The sequence below is a fragment of the Lactuca sativa genome, chromosome 1, assembly GCF_002870075.4.
Source record: "Lactuca sativa cultivar Salinas chromosome 1, Lsat_Salinas_v11, whole genome shotgun sequence".
NCBI classification, from domain to species: domain Eukaryota; kingdom Viridiplantae; phylum Streptophyta; class Magnoliopsida; order Asterales; family Asteraceae; genus Lactuca; species Lactuca sativa.
Window position 1 is genome coordinate 30,837,715 of NC_056623.2, and position 20,528 is coordinate 30,858,242.

The 20,528-nt window shown below is 36.6% G+C and overlaps 1 protein-coding gene across 1 annotated transcript; it reads left to right on the forward strand.

Annotated features, from left to right (window-relative positions):
- The first annotated feature begins 14,222 nt into the window (after nt 1-14,222).
- Nucleotides 14,223-17,826, forward strand: LOC111913434 (protein BEARSKIN2). The gene is made up of 3 exons (XM_023909135.3): nt 14,223-14,584; nt 16,641-16,936; nt 17,052-17,826. Exons 1-3 carry the CDS (start codon nt 14,422-14,424, stop codon nt 17,715-17,717), a joined length of 1,125 nt encoding a protein of 374 aa, XP_023764903.1. The 5' UTR covers nt 14,223-14,421; the 3' UTR covers nt 17,718-17,826.
- Nucleotides 17,827-20,528: the final 2,702 nt, after the last annotated feature.

Below are 20,528 nucleotides of genomic sequence, written 5' to 3' on the forward strand. Positions count from 1 at the left end.
CCAATTTTCTAAATTGGGCCCAAACCTTTACATGGTCTTATTCAAGGGCCCAACCATTTAGTCCAGTCCATACACTTGGCATTTCAATGGCCCAATGTCTCATAATCATCTAGGCCCAAACTATGGCCCATCTATGGGCCAATTTTCCAAATTGGGCCCAACCCCTCATATGGTCCTTACCATAAAGCCCATCTAATTATTCTAGTCCATTGATTGTCCTTGGATGGCCCATTATTGGCCCAAACACCAAAACCCAATAGAAAGGCCCAAGTAAAATTAGGGTTTCACATAAAATGATGATTAGGGTTAAGTTTCCTACTTAACCCATTAAGGACTTAATCTATTAAGTCCCACATGGCCTTAGGTTAATTTGCAATGATTATCAATTATATTTTAAGTTCATTCAATAATTCCGATGTGGTCCCGATAAGTCCCAAATTAGGGTTTTATGGCATTAGGGTTTTCCAACCCATATTAGTCCAATAGGCCCAATAGCTAGGTCCTTTGACCAATTAGGTTTCATTAGGCCCATTAGGGTTTCACTAAGACCATTAGTCACATGCTTGGGCTTTTAGGTCCATTAGGCTTCATTGGGTCGTTAGAGCTTACAAAGCCTATTAGGGTTTTAGTCCCTTGTCTAAACATCCCAAACTAGTCACTATCCAACAAGGCACACCGCCACCCGACACGGCGGCTGGTGGCGGCAGCCACCACCCTAAGGTGGTGGTTTTCAATTTCTTTTATTATTCCATTTACAACTTACATTTACAACCCAAAAATAAACACACTAAAAGGGAAATAAACACACACACACAACCACTTTGTGGTGGCTGATGGTGGCAGATGGTGGCAGCTACCACCTCGCGGTGGTAGTTGTGGCTATTCTCGTTTTCCGACTAAGCTACACACACACACACACCACTAATACTCAATAGAAATGCACACACCCATGATAACTTCTTGCAACCAGATCCAACCATCGATCTAGCGGCGTACGGCGGCAGTATCAGCGGTTTTACGATGGCAGCCAGCACCTCACGGTGGTGGCAGTGATTTCTTTCGGTTCTCAGTCAGGCAGCCACACAACGGCAAACAGATAACCCACGAACCCGTGACGCTCGTCTTCAAAGGAAATAGCAGCAGCGACGCTAATGGCCAGAGATAGCGGCTGATGGTGGCGATAAGGCGGCAATTCATAGCAACAGCAGGAGCGTAACTCCCGGCGACAGCTTTGTTTCCAACGGACCCAGGCAGCGACAGATGAGTCCCTATTATGGCGGCCGGAGAGAAAATAGGAGGAGAATGGTGGCGACGGAGCACGAGAAGGAACGAATCACCGGCTCCCATCGTTCTTCACTCATGCATCCACATTCTAGGCTCCGACTCTGGTGGTTCTCTTTGGTTGCACACGACGTCCGTGGTAGTGCTTCGATGACTGGCGGCGTCGGAGGTCGGGAGGTGAATGGTGGCGGCTGGAGGGAGGTAGGGTGACAGCTGCAACATAAGGGGGGGGGGGTTTAGGGTTAGGGTTTGACAGATAATGAAGTTATTGTTGGATAAGGTGTCTAAGTCCATAACTATTTTGGGCTTGTACTTGACCCGACCCGGCATGGTCCATTTGGGTTGCATGGCACCATGCAATTGGATAGACTAAATGAGAGAAATAACACTTGGAGATTATTAATATATTATAAGTTCTAATATATTAATAATATTATTTAATTAGTTGATCAAAGAATTAATTTGGAATTAATTAAGTGATCAAAGGATAACTAATTAAATATATGGGTTGATTATGTAAATCATCCATATCTTGTATAGTGGGCTAAAAGGCTCCATGGATTATCAAGTTGGGTTCTACCCATAGGATGCTCCATGGATGCTCCATGGGAGTTACAAACCTATGGATCATGGAAATGAAGAGTCATGACACATTAGGGTTTACATGGTGTAACCCTAGATGTGCCAACACTATATAAGAGTCCCATTCTCCACAAAATTGGCTACACAAGGGCAACACAAGTTGAACACTAAGAAACTAGAGGGCTTGGCCGATTTTGAGAAGTGTGTGTTATCTCAAGAGTCTTTCCAAGAGCATTTGGTGTTGTGTGAAGCATTTGAGGCATCACACTTGGGGTGCTAGGCTCACAAGGTTTCAAGGAACACAAGCAACAACAAGGTAAGTTATTCTATCTATGATTCAAGTTAAAATTGTTCCCCATGTATGCTAGATAGGAATATAACCTTGGAATTCAACTTTGCATGATAATTAGACAAACATAGATCCAAGGTTATTAGGGTTGCATGTACACTTAGGAAGTGTTAGAATGCTCAAAACCCATCAGTGGTATCAGAGCCTAGGCTTGTTTGTTTGTTATTTGTGCTTAAAAGTTGAAGAAAGTTGAAAATCTTGCTGTCTGACTGATGGACTCGGCGAGTCCATGGGGAGGACTCGTCGAGTTCATGTGTATCTTCAACCTACTCGGCGAGTAGGTTTATGCACTCGGCGAGTAGGGTCGACAGAGTGCAGAATTTCGACTTGAGTTGCTGGAAATGGATTAGAATCATTACCCTAAAATGTTTTGGTACTTGAAAACTTATTTTAGAAGGTGTAATGTCTTTTCTAACTCATTTACAACAACTAGTTATCAAAATTACAAAGATTAAATGTGATTTTGATTCTTGAAAGTGTTCATATTCATATTCTTGTTCTTATGATGTTTAGATGATCATAGGAATTATTTGTAACCTATGTGGTAGATTAATTCATGATCATAATGTGTTTTAATGGAGTCCATAACTTGTCCTCAAGTTATGGAAAACCAAAAGTCTCTTGGGTTAAAAACCATTAAAAGAACACAAGAGTTAGGAAAAATGAAAAGACCTCATTTTATTACTCTATTAAACTCATAAGTTACAAGAAATGAAAAGTTTTGAAAGTTTACAAAACTTGTCCTCAAGTTTTGGAACAAGTAAAGTTAAGTTAAAACTTTAGTTCCAACCCCTAGAATTTTAAAAGTTAAAATTCAACCCTTATACTTATATTATTATGATTTAATAATTATATATATGTATAAGAACAAAGTCGTCTTACCGCTAGTACGCCTCATTCACGAAGCCGGTCTATAAGGTGGGTATAAGGTTGTTGCCTATAAAATGGTGACTTAATGGGTGTCCACTCTCACCCACCGCTTGCTTGATCGGTGGAGGGTCGTTAGCCGAACGGGTAAGACAAGGACTTATTAATTCTCATTCAAAGTATGATGAATATTATAAAGTAACTAAATGTTTTATTAAATTCCCAATCTTAGTTACTTTAGGAAAAATGTGAATAAGGTGCTATTCCATGAAATTACACTTTACACTTTGATTAAGTCGTTGGTGGAGCGTGTGTGGTTAACCGGCACACTAACTTGGACTTAACAAGGTAGGTAAAGGGTGACTTAGGGTTTATTATAGTATCGATGGAGCGTGTGTGGTTAACCGGCACATCGATTGAGTGATAAACTTTAAGGGTACCAAGTGATTTGCATGGTTACTTCACACCTCGTTTTGTGATCCTCGGTATCCCAGTCACAAAACTTGGAGGGCACACTCGAGATTGAAACATGCCTTTGAAAAGTTCATTGAATCTCAAAGAATCTAGGAATTTCTAAGAACCATTCAAAAACCTAATACTAAAATATTGCGGTTTTCGTGGTGGAAATTGGTGAATCGTCATTCACCTACCTTTCAAATATGATATAGCTTAGATTACGGCATACCTCTTCTAAGTTATATTATATTGTGATTGGATCCTAGCCTTAATATTACATTTGGGTGTTTTATTAAGGACTCTCTTATATCTAAACTAATCTTGTCCTCTTTCCTTCAGATGTCTTTCAACAATGCTTCTGGCTCTAATCCTAATGGCTCCTTTACCCTTATGAACTTGTGTGGGAAAGTCACCTTTGATGGATCCAACTTCAATGAGTGGATCAGAAACATCAGGATGATTACCCGCTACGAGGACAAAGAATATGTCCTTGACAAGGAGCTTAAGGAGATTGATGAGTCCACTGCAACTCCTCAGGAGATCGCTGAATTTCGGGCACATGAAAGGGATGCTACGAAAGTGGCTTGCATCATGACGGCCACGATGACAGCGGAACTCCAAAAGTCTTATGAGGATTTCTACCCTTATGACATGCACCAAGATTTGATGGAAAGATACCATCAAAGTGCAAGACAAGAGAGGTATGAAATCATCTGCTCCATGATAACAACCATGAGGAAGGACGGGGAATCCGTCACGAGCCACATGCAGAAAATGCAAAGGTATGTGGATCGTTTGCTGAAGCTTAATGTGAACTTCCCGGAGGATCTTGCAATAGATATTATTTTGCATTCCTTACCATCGTGCTATGATCAATTCCGCATGACATATCACATGAACAAGGAAGAAGTCACCCTCAGCAAACTTCAGGGACTTCTCAAGACCGCAGAATCAGGTCTTAAGGGGAAGTCGGTTGCTATCACTCCTACTCAAAACTCTACTCCAGTTTTGGCAATTGGGAAGAATCGATGGAGGAAGAGAAAGAGATCTTCGAAGGGTACCAAGGCTCGGACCCTTGATGGCTCTTCTTCAAGTGGAACCAAGAAAGGTTTCATTACTCCTTCTTCTGACCCAAAAGAGGTTGAATGCTTCTATTGCCATGAAAAAGCTCATTGGAAGCGGAACTGCCCAAAATACCAGCAAGATATGAAGGATGGGAAAGTTAAACCCAACCATGCAGGTATTTACACTATCATTTCTAATAACTCACCCCATTCTAATTCTTGGGTCCTTGATACCGGGTGTGGTATTCACATTTGTTGTGACTTGCAGGGACTAAGAAGAAGTGAGGATGTGGAGCAAGGAAGGATAAACTTGATCATGGGGAATAGGAAAGCTATACCTGTTACCAAGATTGGAGTTTATACTTTATCGCTAAGTAGTGGGTTTAGTTTAGATCTGAATAAGTGTTGTTATTCGCCAGGAATGGCAAGAAATATTATTTCCTTTCATGCTTTGTACAAACAAGGGTTTACCTTTTCATTTAATAATGAAGTTGGTTCTATTGATGCTTTCTTTAATAATGTTCTTTATTTTAAAGCATTACCTTGTGATGGTGTGTATGAAGCTGTATCTGTTGTTGATAACCTAGGAAATAATGTTTTGTGTATTGATTCTACTAATAATAACTTGGATAAAGCATCTTTATGGCATTGTCGTCTTGGACATATAAGCAAGAAACGCATAGGCCAACTCTAAAAGGATGGAGTCTTGGAGTCGTTTGACCTAAAGTCAGATGATAGTTGCGAATCATGCTTACTTGGAAAAATGACAAAGTCACCCTTCACAGGTTCGTGTGAGAGGGGTGAAGGTTTGTTGGACCTTATACACACGGATGTGTGTGGACCATTCAAACATGCCACAAGGGATGCTAATCGTTATTATTTGACTTTTACTGACGATTATAGTAGATATGGATATGTCTACTTGATCAAGCATAAGTCAGAGACTTTCGAGAAGTTTAAGGAATTTAAACAGGAAGTCGAGAATCAATTGGGCAGGAACATTAAGATGCTTCGATCCGATCGTGGTGGTGAGTATCTTAGTTCAGAGTTCCTCGACTATCTAAGGGAATGTGGGATAGTCTCACAATTGACACCTCCCAGGACACCACAGTTGAATGGTGTGGCTGAGAGGCGTAATCGAACCTTGCTAGATATGGTTCGTTCCATGATGAGTCGAGCTACGCTACCAATCTCATTCTGGGGGTATGCCTTAGAGACTGCCGCCCATATTCTTAATCTAGTCCCTACAAAGAAAGTTGCCAAAACTCCTCACGAGATGTGGACTGGTAAAGTACCTAAACTAGACCACATCAAGATTTGGGGTTGCGAGGCTTTCGTGAGACGCGAGACTCATGATAAGCTCGAACCTCGAAGCGAGAGGTGTATTTTCATCGGTTACCCACAGCGATCCTTTGGTTACCTCTTCTACAGACCTAGTGACAATGTGGTCTTTGTAGCAAGAAGAGGAGTCTTTCGAGAGAGAGAATTTATAAGCCAAGGAGACAGTGGGAGGCAAATTGATCTTGAAGAAATTCAAGAATCAAGCGGTGAAGGAACTTCAAACTCTAGCCCTCAACTTGAGGAGGAAACTCCTGTTGAGCCAATTGACAAATCTGTACCTCTGAGACATTCCACGAGAGTTAGGAGTGCACCTGAGCATTACTATGGATTCCATATTACTGCAGAAGGTGAGACACTTATTAGTGATGAAACACTAGTAAGTCAAGATGACCCGAACAGCTACGAGGAAGCCATGGCAGGCCCCGAGTCTGCTAAATGGAAGGAGGCTATGGATAGCGAGATACAATCCATGTATGACAATCAAGTTTGGAACTTGGTTGAAAATGTACCAGGTCGTAAGACAGTAGGGTGCAAATGGGTCTTCAAGAAGAAGACCGACATGGATGGTAAAGTACACACTTATAAGGCTAGACTGGTTGCAAAGGGCTTCTCTCAAATTCCTGGAGTGGATTATGATGAGACCTTTTCTCCGGTAGCCAAGATTAAGTCTATTCGGGTTCTATTAGCCATAGCTGCATTTCATGACTATGAAATATGGCAGATGGATGTCAAAACCGCTTTTCTTAATGGAAAGTTGGCTGAAGATGTTTACATGAGTCAGCCAGAGGGTTTTGTCAGCAACGAGTACCCTAATAGAGTGTGTAAGCTTGAGAAATCCATTTATGGATTGAAGCAAGCACCTTGCAGATGGAATCTTTGCTTTGATGAAAAGGTCAAGGAATTTGGCTTTTCTAGGAGTGAAGATGAATCTTGTGTGTATGTCAAGGCTAGTGGGAGTATAGTTAGCTTTTTGGTATTGTATGTGGATGACATACTACTCATAGGAAACGACATTCCAACCCTGCAGGAAGTAAAGTCCTGGCTTGGGAAGTGTTTCGCTATGAAGGACCTTGGTGAAGCTGCCTATATTCTAGGGATAAGAATCTTGAGAGATCGGAGTAAAAGACTAATTGGACTTAGTCAGAGTACCTACTTGGATAAGGTGCTGAAGAGATTCAGCATGCAGGATTCCAAGAAAGGAGAGTTACCCATCCAGAGTAACACCAGATTGAGTAAGACACAAAGCCCTAGCACTGAGGCTGAGATAGCAGAAATGAGTCGAACACCTTACGCTTCGGCTGTAGGATCGATCATGTATGCTATGACGTGTACTCGACCCGATGTAGCTTTTGCCTTGAGCATGGTTAGCAGGTATCAGGCGAACCCTGGCAAGGCACACTGGACTGCGGTAAAGAATATCCTCAAGTACCTACGAAGGACTAAGGACTGGGTCCTTACCCTCGGTGGGAGTGATGACTTGAGAGTTGTTGGGTATAGTGATGCTAGCTTCCAGACTGATAGGGATAATTTCCGCTCTCAGTCGGGCTGGGTCTTTACCCTAAACGGAGGAGCAATTTCTTGGAAGAGTTCCAAGCAAGAGACAGTGGCAGATTCTACTTGTGAATCAGAGTATATTGCAGCTAGTGAAGCAGCAAAGGAGGCGATATGGCTGAAGAACTTCATTGGAGACCTTGGAGTTGTACCAGCTATTAAAGAGCCAATGGAAATTTTCTGTGATAGTGAAAGTGCTGTTGCCTTAGCCAAGGAACCAAGGGATCACGGGAGATCCAGACACATCGACAGAAAATACCATTTCATCAGACATCGGATCGAAGAAGAGCTCCTCGTGGCAAAGAGGGTATCATCGGATGAGAACCCAGCAGATCCCCTCACGAAGGGACTGAGTAGGGTTAAGCATCTTCAGCATGCTCGGAGCATAGGGCTGAAGGATGATATAAGTTTTAGTAGTTAGATAACCCGAAAATTTGTAAAGTGTAATTGACATTTGATGATGAATAAAAGGTGTTTTATTTATGAGTAAAGTGTTGCTATCTCTTGTCAATCGTTTACTATATTTCTTTTGCATGTTTTGACTTCCAGAATAATTTTGTTTGGTATAACATATTATTCAAACCTCCACAGTCGGTCATATGTTGGAAGTAGATATGAATCAAGACTGTCATGTTTGGTTGTAGAGGTCTTGGACAAGGCTACAACAATCATGAGTGCTCATAAGTTCTGAGCATTGGACACAACCCACGCTCACTGGAATCACTTCATGGAATTTTATCTCGAGTGATCGTGAGACGGTAATATCATATAAGTCTTCAAACCTAGAGATATGTTTTGTTACTTACGAGTTGGTTATGCATTGACTGTACGAAACCGCATTGGTAACTCGATGTTATAAAACGTACTTTTGTGTGTAATTCAATAAGTGGTAGAACAAACATATGAGTCGAAGTTTATCTGTTCCTTCTTGGATTAGAAGCTGATATCTGGGCCCCTCGATGATTTTGTTTTGACCCATGTACCGGGCCCGGTCAGAACTAAGTTGATGTGTTCAATTAAGTTCTATGTCAAACAAATCGGAAATCGGGAAACAAATGCTGGACAATAAGCAAGACATGTTCCATGTATTTGTCCGACTGATATCTAGAACAGAGGATTATATGATCACTTATCTTAAATGGCGTATCATCATCTTCTCAGTTCCGAGAGACCTTGAAAGAGCTACGATTGTCGGTCGGTTCCTGAAGTACTAGAGATATAGTTATTAGACTTATCCAAGTGGGAGACTGTTGGATAAGGTGTCTAAGTCCATAACTATTTCGGGCTTGTACTTGACCCGACCCGGCATGGTCCATTTGGGTTGCATGGCACCATGCAATTGGATAGACTAAATGAGAGAAATAACACTTGGAGATTATTAATATATTATAAGTTCTAATATATTAATAATATTATTTAATTAGTTGATCAAAGAATTAATTTGGAATTAATTAAGTGATCAAAGGATAACTAATTAAATATATGGGTTGATTATGTAAATCATCCATATCTTGTATAGTGGGCTAAAAGGCTCCATGGATTATCAAGTTGGGTTCTACCCATAGGATGCTCCATGGATGCTCCATGGGAGTTACAAACCCATGGATCATGGAAATGAAGAGTCATGACACATTAGGGTTTACATGGTGTAACCCTAGATGTGCCAACACTATATAAGAGTCCCATTCTCCACAAAATTGGCTACACAAGGGCAACACAAGTTGAACACTAAGAAACTAGAGGGCTTGGCCGATTTTGAGAAGTGTGTGTTATCTCAAGAGTCTTTCCAAGAGCATTTGGTGTTGTGTGAAGCATTTGAGGCATCACACTTGGGGTGCTAGGCTCACAAGGTTTCAAGGAACACAAGCAACAACAAGGTAAGTTATTCTATCTATGATTCAAGTTAAAATTGTTCCCCATGTATGCTAGATAGGAATATAACCTTGGAATTCAACTTTGCATGATAATTAGACAAACATAGATCCAAGGTTATTAGGGTTGCATGTACACTTAGGAAGTGTTAGAATGCTCAAAACCCATCAGTTATATACCCGACGGTTATAATCATCTATCCCATAATTACACTAACAGCCCCTCCATCCTAATTCGTTTCAAATTAAGTCAAAAGTTTACCCTTTAAACCCCATCTTCTGAAATCCTTACAAATAAAGTCCGGAATTTACCAGTCAGCCCCTAAGCTTCCAAAATCTCTTCAATTTGAGTCCCAATAATTCACCAATCAGTCCTTGCCTTCATAAATATTTACGAAACTAACCCAAAACTTACATTTTAACCCCCGACTTTTAAAAATCTTTACAAAATAAATCCCGGACAATCCAATTTATAAGATTTGGCTCCCGAAACTGATATCTCAATGAATATAATGGATTTTAAGGCTACTACTCTTTCATAAACTATATCTATTTACTTATTTAAATAAACAGGATGTTACAGTTCAATGTTGACTTTAGTCAACCGCCACACCATGGCTACCCATGGCGACACCTGTAGCCCTCAAACAACCGGGCAATCGCGATTTTCCTAGTCGTCACGCTGTGGCGACCTTATGCCACACCGTGGGTACTGGGTTTTCAACAATTTAATGGGTTAAGTTGTTTTCTTCGATCCTAATAGGTCCAAAGCTTAGATATGGTCCGAAACAAGGTCTAAAAGGATAACATTTCCAACTTTACCCATTAAGACCTCCCAAAAGGTCAAAATCTCAAACCCTAGGTTCCAAAAATCTAAATAAGACATGACTTCATCCATTAAGCACTTATTGCAAAAAGTCCTTTAGCTCAATTACTTTGGAAGAGTTTCTAATACCAAAACCATCATAAAAGTTGGTGCTTTATAGACATGCATGTCTTGAAGCTATAATGAGTCAAAATAAGGGATTTTCCATAGAAATATCTTTCATGGCTAAAAAATCTAACTAAATTCCAGATCCAAGCCAAAAATCATGTCAAATGTTCTAGTGATTCATAAAGTTGCAAACTTTATGAGATCTCACCACTCCAACCAACAAGAACATGAAGGTTTAGGGACAAAACCCAAAATCTAGCAACTTATCATAATAAAAATTGAGTCTTGGACACTTATAAAGGTCCAAAAGAGTGCTAAAACGAAGGACAAGGACTTGCTTGTTGAAACTTAGCTAACTTCTTCTTCTTTCTCCCTTCAAGGACTTCAAAGAACACCAAAAAGGCTTAAATAAAGGATGGAGGAAATTAGGGTTTCTCAAATATTAAGGAGGCTGATGGAGGCCGAGGGTGAGCAAATCCTAGCCTCCCCATTCCTTTAAATAGGGAGCAAAACCCGGAAAATAGGTTTTGCCAAATGCCAACTGCCACGCGGTGGCCATTTACGGCCATGTCATGGCGGCTTAAATGAAACACACGATCTAAACTTGACTTGCCACGTCGTAGTGCCTCCACCACGCCATGGTAAACCTTAAAATGCCAAAAATAAGTGAAAACATAAAATACCTCTGGATTCGGATGTTACATAATTGTCATCATCAAGTATGCCAGCCGAGATTAAACTAAGTCTAATATTTGGAACATGTTTTACATTGTGTAAAACCAAATCCATCCCAGTCTCAAACTTCAAACAAATATCTTTGAAGCCAACAATCTTTGATAACCCATTATTACCCATCTTATCATTCCTAAAATCACCAGGTGTGTAAGATGCATAAAAATCCCTGTGTGATGTCACATGACAAGTAGCACCACGGTCAACAACCCAAATCGAATCGTCATATGCAAGATTGACCATATCATAATCACAACAAACAAATAAGTCTTCGGTAGCAATGTTAATTTCAACAATATTGTTACCACCATCATCTTTCTTGTGGTTGTTCTTTTGATTGTTGTAATTTGTCTTCTTGTTCTCCCTTTTAATCTGTCTACAAAATCATATTGTGTGCCAATCTCTACCATAATGATTACACTCATAGTCAACAAACTTTCCTTTAGATTTACTGCGACGCTTCCCTTTGTTATTCATACCCTTACTTTGACTTCCCCTTGCTTTCTGTGACAAAGACATATGAATATGAAGAGGAACCTTGTGACTTTATTCTCATATCTTCATTTAAAATGCCACTTTTAGCCAATTCCATGGTGATAAAACCATCTGGTGCAGAGTTGGACAATGATGTCCTAAGAGTCTCGTAAGAATCCGATCAAGTGCCAAGGAGCCATAAACCTTGTATCTCATCTTCAAAATTGATACCCATTCCAACAAGATGGTTAATAATTCCCCGCAAAAAATTCAAATGATCGTTAATAGGAGTTCTATCATGGTACTTCAAGCCAATCAATTGTTTAATCAAGAAAAATTTATTGTTACCGGTCTTCCGAGCATACAACTGCTCAATCCTATTCCACAAAGTATGAGTATGAGTCTCTACGCTAACATGATTCAAAACATTATCATCAACCCATTGTCGAGTATACCCACAAACTTATCTATGCAAAATATTCCACTCGACATCTATTTTATCTTCAAGTTTTTCAGTATTAAATATAAATATATAATAATCCTTCACATAAAGAAGGTACTCCATCTTGCATTTCCAAACTTGATAATTAGAACCATTCAAATTTACAGTCCTACTTATATTAGCTTCGATTGTTCAAACAAGTAACCCAATAACAAAAATGAGGCTCTGATACCAATCTGATGGAGAAAAAAATGCAACCACAACGGTAAATAACAATATGGAATAAAACTTCGTTTGACTAAACTTTTCTCGTCTTGAATGAACCTTTGAGGATGGAAACAAATATGAGATTTCACTTGCTACAAAACAGTCCCAATGCAAGTTATATGATCAATATAATTAGCCCAAATCAATAAGTAATCAACCAATAAAACACTAGAACTTTTAGCGTGGAAACCTCTCAAGGTAAGGAGAGTAAAACCACAAGACTACTAGAGGTGCTTCAAATCCATTATCACCAATATTAGAGCAATACAAAATCTTCTGTAGATGTACTAGAGGCGTTCCATAATCATCATACACTTGGAACAAGATTACTTCAAGTATATGGAATCAAATAAGCCAAAAAGAAAGGATGAATATCACCAAAAAAAGGTTCCTACTATCCCGCAAACAAAAGCGACGATTCCCAAGCCTCTACAGCTGATATTGACAATTCAACCATTGGATATGAAGGACTTGATGTTAGGAAGCCGTTGTCTAAAAATCATAGAAAACGAACCGTTGGATCTCCGGGAAACGAAGGAACACTGCAAGTATATCTAGAAAAAAGGAAATTGAAGTAACCCTTATTTTCTCTCTTTTTCTCTCTCTATTGCTCACTCAGAATTTGTGGAGACACAAGAAAAGTGGCTTTTATGCACACACAAGAAAAGAGCCAAACATTTAAAAATATATATAGGTAAGCTAATATAGGCAAAATAAAATTGAGCCTTCCTCATGGGCTAAAACCATAAGGAACTCAACAATGTTGAGTGATGTACTTGTGTAATTTACATTACCTTTTTGAGTATATGTAGATGTTTTGCAATATTGGTGTTGGTATAAGAAGACACATCCCTTGACACTTTCCATTTGTTTTCCAAAATCTTGTGTTTCAAGTGGGTTTTTTAGCATTCTTCACGATCTACATTGTTTAGTGCTCTCTCCATCTAATCTTAATAGTCCTCATGCATCACAATTATTTGTACCGATTCATGCGTTATCATACACCTTCTTGTACTTATTATTGTCACTAATAGAAAAGCAACATTCCAAAGCTATGATACTCACTTGAGCCAACGACCATTGCTGCATTCCTAGCCATTGTAGCTAAGACTTTCTATTGACCAATATTTCTCTTTCTTACTACCATTTTAAAATACCAAAGTTGCGAGTTCTTCGGGAGTTGCATTATTAAGTTTAAAATAAGTTAGCTAGATTGGCTTAAGAATCCTAATTAGTCATTAAACTGTTTTCCGTTGTTTTGGTTAGTATCTCGCTAGTCATTCTATATAAAATTTGGTTGATTGTTAAAATAAAAGTTTTCTTTGTTTAATTGTTTTGGTTAGTATGTCGCTAGTCATTTTATATACAATTTGGTTGATTGTTAAAATTAAAATATAAATAACAGATCTTAATTTGTTATATTTGTTTTACAATAGAAATATAATAACTCATCGCTAATCCATGCATTCCATGTATGATACAGTCGATTCGAACGGGTGAGTTACCATTTACCAAATTCATGAGCTCTAATAAACTTCACCTGAACACGACTATAATTAATTGCAATATAATTTCAGTATATAATTTCGTCGAAGAAACGAATCTAATATAATTCGTTAGAAAAATAATTCAAATCTCGAGAGAAGGTTTTTTCATGAATTTGCTTAAAAAACAATCAAACTTCGCAATAATTATTTTGTTTATAATATATTTGAAATTACCCTCGGGATCGTTTATTTCATTTAATAACACATTAGCATGTACCACGACGCGTTACACTCGCAACTGTTTTACACCCGACACTGTAGTGCCATAAAAAGAAATAAAAAAACACAGACAGAGACCTAAATGAAACTTTATTAAATTAATATAACCCACTAAAATAAAGAACAATAGCCTGGAAGGATAGTGGTTTCACGCGCTACTAGATGTGCGCGTAGGTAAATTCATGGGGATATTGCATGGATCGTGTCTACGAGTCCAAATACGTTGGCTTGCAATTTACGTTAGCTTTAAGCTACACCGCCGGCGTCGTCACCGGCCGTCAACTTCCCTCTTATCAGATCCTCGTTCGTTGACACCCACATAATAATAACTCCTCTATAAAACCTTTTTCAGAACAACGAAACCAGACTGATTTACAAAACCCAGATTCAAGCACAAAGAAATTTAACGGTGTTTATTTGGTGGTGGCGGCGGAGTGAACTGCCATGGCCTCCTCAAGCGGAGGTGTTCCACCAGGGTTTCGGTTTCATCCCACCGACGAAGAACTGTTACATTACTACTTGAAGAAGAAGATTTCCTTTCAGAAATTCGATATGGATGTTATTCGAGAAGTCGACTTGAACAAGATTGAGCCATGGGATCTTCAAGGTATTTAAACTAATGAATTTCTCAAAAATGTATATGTATGTATGTATGAACTGAAGCGGAATAAAATTTATGAACAAGAAAATAAATGAAAACGAATCAGTTGAGCTTACTTTTAGTATAAAGTATCGAGTTCTAGTTTTTGTGTTTGAATATTTCATATGAAATATGAATAGATAAAATCATATACAACATATAATGAGTTTTAGGATAATTTATGCCTAATTTTTTTTAAAGGTATGATATATATGTTCTTTTAATTTCTATTTCAATGAATGAATTTTCAAAATAATAATTAAATTCCATAATTTACTGTACTTTGTGAAACAAGAAACATAATTACCAAATTAATATATATATATATATATATATATATATATATATATATATATATATATATATATATATATATATATATATATATATATATATATATATATATATATATATATATATATATATATATAGCTAGTTACTAATAAATCGATTTCTGTTTTAAGTTATCCGATATTGATTGTATGTTTATTATATATACTCCTTCCGTTCCAAAATTATTATCCACAGACAAAAAACACACAGATTAAAAAAACATTAATAAGCACTAACTTTATTAAATGAAATGACAGTCTTACCCTTTTATTGTATTTAATTCCATTGTAGTTATATTTAATTTTATGGTAGTTTAATTAATAATGAGGAGTATTTTGGTAAAAGAGATATTTACTTCTAGAAGTAAACTACTATTTTAGGACAAACCAAAAAAGAAACATGGACTATTAATATGGGACGGAACAAGTATTACTTAAAACGGTTAATTGAAAGTTCACTTCCAAAAATATAAACAATCTTAAAAGAAAAACTAAATTGTCTCCTACCTTTTATACCTACAAATATTTTTACCCATTAATTTTATGACACATGTCATCATTTCACAATTTAATTTAATTTTATTTGATATTTTTTTTAATATACTGTTAATAAGATAGTTAAGTAAATATAAAATAATGACATATGTCATAATATTAGTGGATAAAAATATTTATAGACATAAAATGTACGAGACAATTTAACTTCTCAATATATTACTTTTACATACAATTTGATGATCACCCTAATCATGTGGATTTCAATTTTCTTGTTATTTACGAAAGGATTTAATCAAATAATTTTGAAAAAAACAAACTTTCCGTAGAAATTTTGTAAAATAGTTTTCATTTAGTTAGATAAACTAATTTATATAGAATCTACTATCAAACATTAATAAAACCGAAACTCTATCAGTTACATAATTTTGTTTAAATAATTTGTCCAAAATTAGAATTTAAAGACTAGCTAGTTATGGGATTTCGAAGAATTAATTACCTGGAAAAATATCTCCTAAATTTTCAACTATATATGGTCCATTTTAAACATGCAAAAATATATACAAACTAAAGAATCTAATTGATAAATGTATACAAAATCCATATTTTATTAAAAGAATAGGGTTATTCTTATTTTGTCATGTGTCATTATTAAACCTTAATTAATATCATGTCATTTGTCGATCTATTGATTTTTTATTTAAAATTTCAAAAATTAAAAATGTCAAAATTTTTCACTCTAATTATAATTAAATTAATAAAAATAATACAGATTAAAAGGTGATATAATTTCATTTATTTATTTAAATCAACAACTATAATTTTATATAACTAAAAAATATTTCTTAATTAATAATTTATTTAAAATAAATAGTTGATAACTTAAAAAATTTATTTTAAAACTTTAATTAATATTATAACCGTGGTTTTCACGGATTATAAACTAACTAGTATATAATAATATAAATATATAAAAGGAAAAAGTTTTCCGATTGTTATGGTTTTAGCTATGATTTAGTTTTACTTATAACCCGTAGTAATTAAGTTCCATAATCAAATTGCATGTTTATCGTTAAACAGTTAATTAAGGTCTATCTTGTGTTCAATGTGATACAATATTTTAGATTAAACTCTGTTACATATATAATTAAACGGCAATCTGAAATGAGATTGACGATTATATATATTTATGACAGAGAGATGTAACATCGGGTCGACACCTCAAAACGAGTGGTACTTCTTCAGCCACAAGGACAGGAAGTACCCGACGGGTTCGAGAACGAATAGAGCAACGAATGCTGGTTTTTGGAAGGCAACTGGGAGAGACAAATGCATCCGAAACACTTTCGAGAAGATTGGTATGAGGAAAACGCTTGTGTTTTATCGTGGACGAGCTCCTCATGGCCAAAAGACCGATTGGATCATGCACGAGTATCGATTAGAAGATAACGAAGATCAACATGATCCGCTCAATTCCACCCTCACGTCTCCTGTAAGTTAATTAATTATATCGATCTCTAGCTATACCATGATCCAGGAAATCTAGCTAACTTTAAAAGGACGTACGTGTTTTTCTTGAATTTTCACAATGTTTTAAATTCCTGCAGGAAGATGGATGGGTGATTTGCAGGGTGTTCAAGAAGAAGAATCTGTTCAAGGTTGGAGGAAACGAAGGGTCAAGAGGTAGCAGTGGGTCCGATCAACTTAACCATGGTTCGAATCAACCTGGTTCTTTTTCGCACCCTAGGGTTGAAAACCATCAGTACTTACCATACCATCAAGAACAGCACCAACAGCTACAAACCTTCGTCGATCTTGGGCTTAACCATGGCCACCTTCCGCACCCTTATCCACATCTCCAAGCTCAAAACTTCATACCGACCCACAAACCGTTAGGCTATGATTTTTCGAATCTACCATCGGAAGATTCACCGGTGATGGTTAAACAACTGATGTCAAACCATGGTGATTGTGATAGTGGAAGTTGCGAGAACCAGCAGCTTCCTGTTGGTTACCAAGGTTGTGAGCCTGGTTTAGAGGCCGGAACCTGTGAACCACCTGAACGCATGGTTAATGCTGCTGGAAACGAGTGGGGAATGATGGACAGGCTCGTGACTTCGCATCTTGGTGCTGCAGCCAATGAAGATGGAAGTTCGTCAAAAGAGGTGGTGAGATATGAAAATAATGCAAATGCATCATCATCTTCATCAATGCAACAAGTCAATCAATTGCCGTTGCGGGGAGAGATGGACTTTTGGGGCTACGGGAAGTAGTCAAAATATACATATATATATACTTGTATCTTAATTTTCTTTGAAATTGTGGATTAGATCTTCAAATGAGGATTTCTCTAACCATATGAAATTACCAATACTTCAATTATTATGACTAATTCTGTATTCAATTCTATATAAGTAATATGAAGGAGATGATGTTATAACGAAAAATGCTCATATTTCATTATGTCACCACTCTATGGCTGAACTGTAATGAGTTAGGCTACCAGATACACCGGTAACATTGATGGGGTGTTGATGATGTGGCACCATCACCATGGCATGCACACCACCCCCAATGGAGGGGTGTCGTCATTTACAAAAACTTTCTTCCTCTTTCTTTCTATTCCCCTCACTTCTATTGTCTTCCTCTTTCAATGACCTTCACGTCGTTAGAATGAGAAAACAATCCCCTTCTTCTTTGTGGTGGGGTGAAAACTGATGTAGAAGGAGATGGTTGTGTCATGTGTGAGGCGTGAAAGAGTACTATACCTTATAGCCTTAAAAATCAAGCATATTTACAAACTTTCTATATAAAATTTAGGGTAAGAGCGGGGTCCATGCACCCCACTAAAACATTGTGCATATGCCACTAATCGCCACCAATGCGTTACTTTCTTTAAATGCACCTTAAAAGATAAATAAACCAGAGTACGGCGTAAAGCTTTGTTGCCCTGAAAGTTGAAAGTTGGATTGAATAACCAATTATAATCACCAAGAAAACATAAAACGAAAAAAATAAAAAATAAAAAACAAAAAACAAAATAAAAAAAACTCTACACAAATTATGGGTGTCCAATGGGCTCATTGTTCAAGTTGATCTGTTTAATTAAACGGATTGAAAATCTCCATGAAACCAAACTTATTTAAGTAAATGAGTTAAAAATTTCCAATCCAACCCAACATTTTTCATAAAACAACTTAATGTTGGGTTGATATATTTATTGTTTACTTAACCCAACTTGTTTAATAAACAAGTAGAACCCGAATCGATCTATTTAAATTTTCAATAAAAAAAATGAAACTCTTAAAAATCAATAATTCTTTGAAATAAAATATCATAAAACTTAAAATTTTCAATAATTGTTGAAGTTTAAAAACAACCATAAGCCTATAAATCTATAACGTAAACACAAATCAAGTCCTTACAACCATAAAACATTACAAATGTTTAATTTCTAAATTATATAAAACTCATTTCATTTTTACCAACTCGACTTCCAATATTGGTTAATAACTCATGTTTTTTAGAAATAAAAATAATAAAAATATAATAATCAATTAAATGATAGTACTAGTAAATAAACTAAAATATATTATTTTTTTAAATGGGTTGGCGGGTTGTATATAGTTTGAGGATTTCAACCCTAACAGGTTAGACACGTTGATCTGCTTGATTAAATTGGTATAAAAATCTCAACACAACTTGGTAATTATCGAGTTGGGATTGCCAACCCTAAAAGAGATTCTTAATTGATAATAAAAAATCTACTTAACAAACAAAGGAAATGAAATATTTATAAGGAGGAGAATATAAGTTTCCTTCATTAACCATATTAGATCATAATTGATTAATTAGGATACGATTCATAATCACTTATCTAAACTAAATAAAAGAAACAAAGTTTTCAAAAATAAAAAATAGAAAAGTGGAGTTTTGAGGATCTAAACGATCCTAGATGGACGATAACACCACACATACGACTTTAGAAATTAAGTAATAGTTGTTCTAACAATCTAAATGCTCTATAAGTTAAGATGAGGCTGATGGGTTGTAGGTCAAGATTGGTTTAGATGACAACATATATAGAACGATAACACGCTAGGCTGGAGAGGTCTTTACGGAGGCAACAATCTTGTTAGCCGTAATGGGATATTGATATAAAAAAACATGATCGAATGTGGTGTGCTCATGGTTCTAAGAGAGTGTGATGAGGATTTAAGGAATCCTTCAAAAAATTACACATGATTGGAAGGACTTGCCAAAATTATCTTAGGAGGGGGCGGGGGTGAGGATTGACAACTGTAAGAACCCAAAATCTAAAGAGATTTTATTTTTAGTCAAATATTAACCAAAAGGGAAAAATTGTCATTTACGAGAAATTTATAAGTTTATGAAGTTGTGACTTCATGAAATTGACCAAGATAAGTTTAAGTCACTTAGATGAGGTTAGATGAGTGAATTCAAGAGAAGAAATACATAAGAAGATGCATTTTGGCAAAAAATGTAAAATAGAAAATTTATGATTTTTAGGCTAAGTTTGTTACTTATATATTAAGACTCATATTAAGTCAATGAAAAGCGACTTAATGGAATTGTAGAACTCAACCCCACCTTCGCATAGATATAAAGATCATAGAAAACGATTTTGAAATGAAGAAGTTATACGTATTAGAAGTTGGAAGAAAATTGTCCAAAATTTGAATGGAATCAGCTAAAAGGTGTTGAAATGTTGTTACCAAAGCATTGTGATAAAGCTATTATGCTTTGGCAGATACTGTCACCATGACGTGGTGAGAAAGCTACCACAGTGTGGTGACACACATGAAACAAATTTAAACCTGTTAAGAGCTCATTCCGATCATTTTCTTTGGGGAATCGATTGGAAGCTTGGAGAAGGCGATTTTGGTGCCAAGAAGGAAGTTATCCGAGCTACAGATAGATCCTAACAAGGATTAACATCCTTTCTCCATCAAGGTAAATATTTATCCTTTGATTAAACTTTAAGCTTTAAATGGTGAAATTGTTAGGTCGGTTAGAATGATTGAATTAGTCAACCTATAGCTTGTCTATGATGATAATGAGAG

Excerpts from the sequence above, each read along its gene's own strand:
- LOC111913434 (XM_023909135.3), top strand. The coding sequence starts at position 14,422 with ATGGCCTCCTCAAGCGGAGGTGTTCCACCAGGGTTTCGGTTTCATCCC. Across the intron at positions 14,585-16,640 it reads TGAGCCATGGGATCTTCAAG|AGAGATGTAACATCGGGTCG; the intron begins GTATTTAAACTA and ends TATTTATGACAG. Across the intron at positions 16,937-17,051 it reads ATTCCACCCTCACGTCTCCT|GAAGATGGATGGGTGATTTG; the intron begins GTAAGTTAATTA and ends AAATTCCTGCAG.